This window comes from Sinocyclocheilus anshuiensis, unplaced genomic scaffold (genome assembly GCF_001515605.1).
Source record: "Sinocyclocheilus anshuiensis isolate Anshui unplaced genomic scaffold, SAMN03320099.WGS_v1.1 scaffold2621, whole genome shotgun sequence".
Lineage (NCBI taxonomy): Eukaryota > Metazoa > Chordata > Actinopteri > Cypriniformes > Cyprinidae > Sinocyclocheilus > Sinocyclocheilus anshuiensis.
Genome location: NW_015539472.1, coordinates 13182 through 17293, shown reverse-complemented (window position 1 = coordinate 17293; position 4112 = coordinate 13182). Strand labels below are relative to the sequence as shown.

Sequence of the window (4112 nt, the reverse complement as noted above, 5' to 3'; positions counted from 1 at the left end):
TGTGTGAGTGTGAGAGTGAGTGAGTGAGTGAGTGAGTGAGTGTGTTATAGTGTGTGTGTGTGTGAGTGTGTGAGTGTGTGAGAGTGAGTGAGTGAGTGAGTGAGTGTGTGTGTGTGTGTGTGTGTGTGTGTGAGTGTGAGAGTGTGTGTGTGTGAGTGTGAGAGTGTGTGTGTGTGAGTGTGAGAGTGTGTGTGTGTGAGTGTGAGAGTGTGTGTGTGTGAGTGTGAGAGTGTGTGTGTGTGAGTGTGAGAGTGTGTGTGTGTGAGTGTGAGAGTGTGTGTGTGTGAGTGTGAGAGTGTGTGTGTGTGAGTGTGAGAGTGTGTGTGTGTGAGTGTGAGAGTGTGTGTGTGTGAGTGTGAGAGTGTGTGTGTGTGAGTGTGAGAGTGTGTGTGTGTGAGTGTGAGAGTGTGTGTGTGTGAGTGTGAGAGTGTGTGTGTGTGAGTGTGAGAGTGTGTGTGTGTGAGTGTGAGAGTGTGTGTGTGTGAGTGTGAGAGTGTGTGTGTGTGAGTGTGAGAGTGTGTGTGTGTGAGTGTGAGAGTGTGTGTGTGTGAGTGTGAGAGTGTGTGTGTGTGAGTGTGAGAGTGTGTGTGTGTGAGTGTGAGAGTGTGTGTGTGTGAGTGTGAGAGTGTGTGTGTGTGAGTGTGAGAGTGTGTGTGTGTGAGTGTGAGAGTGTGTGTGTGTGAGTGTGAGAGTGTGTGTGTGTGAGTGTGAGAGTGTGTGTGTGTGAGTGTGAGAGTGTGTGTGTGTGAGTGTGAGAGTGTGTGTGTGTGAGTGTGAGAGTGTGTGTGTGTGAGTGTGAGAGTGTGTGTGTGTGAGTGTGAGAGTGTGTGTGTGTGAGTGTGAGAGTGTGTGTGTGTGAGTGTGAGAGTGTGTGTGTGTGAGTGTGAGAGTGTGTGTGTGTGAGTGTGAGAGTGTGTGTGTGTGAGTGTGAGAGTGTGTGTGTGTGAGTGTGAGAGTGTGTGTGTGTGAGTGTGAGAGTGTGTGTGTGTGAGTGTGAGAGTGTGTGTGTGTGAGTGTGAGAGTGTGTGTGTGTGAGTGTGAGAGTGTGTGTGTGTGAGTGTGAGAGTGTGTGTGTGTGAGTGTGAGAGTGTGTGTGTGTGAGTGTGAGAGTGTGTGTGTGTGAGTGTGAGAGTGTGTGTGTGTGAGTGTGAGAGTGTGTGTGTGTGAGTGTGAGAGTGTGTGTGTGTGAGTGTGAGAGTGTGTGTGTGTGAGTGTGAGAGTGTGTGTGTGTGAGTGTGAGAGTGTGTGTGTGTGAGTGTGAGAGTGTGTGTGTGTGAGTGTGAGAGTGTGTGTGTGTGAGTGTGAGAGTGTGTGTGTGTGAGTGTGAGAGTGTGTGTGTGTGAGTGTGAGAGTGTGTGTGTGTGAGTGTGAGAGTGTGTGTGTGTGAGTGTGAGAGTGTGTGTGTGTGAGTGTGAGAGTGTGTGTGTGTGAGTGTGAGAGTGTGTGTGTGTGAGTGTGAGAGTGTGTGTGTGTGAGTGTGAGAGTGTGTGTGTGTGAGTGTGAGAGTGTGTGTGTGTGAGTGTGAGAGTGTGTGTGTGTGAGTGTGAGAGTGTGTGTGTGTGAGTGTGAGAGTGTGTGTGTGTGAGTGTGAGAGTGTGTGTGTGTGAGTGTGAGAGTGTGTGTGTGTGAGTGTGAGAGTGTGTGTGTGTGAGTGTGAGAGTGTGTGTGTGTGAGTGTGAGAGTGTGTGTGTGTGAGTGTGAGAGTGTGTGTGTGTGAGTGTGAGAGTGTGTGTGTGTGAGTGTGAGAGTGTGTGTGTGTGAGTGTGAGAGTGTGTGTGTGTGAGTGTGAGAGTGTGTGTGTGTGAGTGTGAGAGTGTGTGTGTGTGAGTGTGAGAGTGTGTGTGTGTGAGTGTGAGAGTGTGTGTGTGTGAGTGTGAGAGTGTGTGTGTGTGAGTGTGAGAGTGTGTGTGTGTGAGTGTGAGAGTGTGTGTGTGTGAGTGTGAGAGTGTGTGTGTGTGAGTGTGAGAGTGTGTGTGTGTGAGTGTGAGAGTGTGTGTGTGTGAGTGTGAGAGTGTGTGTGTGTGAGTGTGAGAGTGTGTGTGTGTGAGTGTGAGAGTGTGTGTGTGTGAGTGTGAGAGTGTGTGTGTGTGAGTGTGAGAGTGTGTGTGTGTGAGTGTGAGAGTGTGTGTGTGTGAGTGTGAGAGTGTGTGTGTGTGAGTGTGAGAGTGTGTGTGTGTGAGTGTGAGAGTGTGTGTGTGTGAGTGTGAGAGTGTGTGTGTGTGAGTGTGAGAGTGTGTGTGTGTGAGTGTGAGAGTGTGTGTGTGTGAGTGTGAGAGTGTGTGTGTGTGAGTGTGAGAGTGTGTGTGTGTGAGTGTGAGAGTGTGTGTGTGTGAGTGTGAGAGTGTGTGTGTGTGAGTGTGAGAGTGTGTGTGTGTGAGTGTGAGAGTGTGTGTGTGTGAGTGTGAGAGTGTGTGTGTGTGAGTGTGAGAGTGTGTGTGTGTGAGTGTGAGAGTGTGTGTGTGTGAGTGTGAGAGTGTGTGTGTGTGAGTGTGAGAGTGTGTGTGTGTGAGTGTGAGAGTGTGTGTGTGTTTGTGTGAGTGTGAATGAATGACTGTTGTTTCATGTGCTTTCCTTCTGCTCCTCTCTGGATCCAGAGCAGCTCTGTGAGTGTTTCTGAAGATGTTCATTAGTGATGATGCTGCATGTGTTATAGTGTTCAGTCTCTCAGCTGCTTTTCGTTTAAATTAGTCTCTTTCAGTTTTTATCATATATAGTCATCTGTCCTGTTTTTGTTAAATCAGGTTTTAGTTGACTAAAAGTCTGAGAATTTAAGTCTATTTTATTCAATTAAGTCTTAGTTGTATTTTACTCAAGCTGCATAATGGTTAAACTGATAATTCATTATTATTTTGCTCAAAATTATAATTGCACTCACATGCTTTATTTGAGCTCATCTAGTGTCCTGATTTATTATATGTGACACTGGAGCACAAAACCAGTCATAAGGGTCAATTTTGTGAAATTGAGATTTATGTATTTATGTTGTGAAACTTTCCATTGCTGTATGGTTTGGACAATATTTGGCTGAGATACAACTATTTGAAAATCTGGAATCTGAGGGTGCAAAAAAATCTAAATATTGAGAAAATCATCTTTAAAGTTGTTCAAATGAAGTTCTTAGCAATGCATATTACTAATCAAAAATTAAGTTTTCATATATTTACGGTAGGAAATTTACAAAATATCTTCATGGAACGTGATCTTTACTTAATATCCTAATGATTTTTGGCATAAAAGAGAAATGTATAATTTTGACCCATACAATGTATTGTTGGCTATTGCTACAAATATACCCCAGCGACTTAACACTGCTTTTGTGCTGCAGGAACACATATAAAGAGTTTTTGAAACCTCATTTTAGTCTTTGTTGGTCAGCAGTACTGCATGTTGATGTAGTCAGAGTTAGTGTGAGTGTGGTCTGGTCTGATGTGTGCTGTGGTCAGGGTCTGGATGCGGTCCATCAGACGCGTGTGGTGGAGCTCCTGAAGAGCAGAGACAGTGTGTCCACTGTGAAGTACGAGAGCGGCTCTGAGGGCGCAGATGAAGTGAGTATGGCCATAGAGTGGAGCGGGGTGAGTACACATCCACACAGCACAAAAACACTGACCGCAGACCAGCAGCCCTCAACACCTGCCCTCACAGAAGCACCACAGTCCACTTCATACAGAAATGACTCTTGTGAGCCGAATCAAACATGCAGCACAGTGAGACGAGTCCTGATGATGAGCACGTTTTGAGCGGCTGATCTGTTTCCGGTCTTCATCAGCTGATTGTGTGTCCTGGCATGATTTAACATGCTGCTTATGTGTGCGAACGTGTTTGTGAGCATCTCTGAACACACACACACACACACACACACACACACACACACACACACACACACACACAGAGTCAAACCACCTTCATTTGTTCAATCTACTGTCCCAAACGTTTCGGGGCTCTTGGCAGACTCATTGGCACGTCTCTCGGTTTTTCCGCAGGCACTCTCAGTTTGTCTCGTAAGAAGACAGCAGCGCAGCGTCGACGGGCTCCATACAGGAAGGGCAAGTGAAGGAGCGCATGAGCCAGGCGTCAATGCAGTCCACGTGATAGATGTGCATGCAGGTCAGGAA

At 46.6% G+C, this 4112-nt stretch overlaps 1 protein-coding gene across 1 annotated transcript in view; it reads left to right on the top strand.

Moving 5' to 3' along the window:
• The window catches only part of LOC107683862 (kinesin light chain 1), a 35123-nt gene that overhangs the window by 18777 nt on the left and 12234 nt on the right, over positions 1-4112 (top strand). The window contains 2 exon segments of the mRNA XM_074186986.1: positions 2595-2603; positions 3444-3572. Coding sequence (XP_074043087.1) covers positions 2595-2603; positions 3444-3572 — 138 coding nt within the window.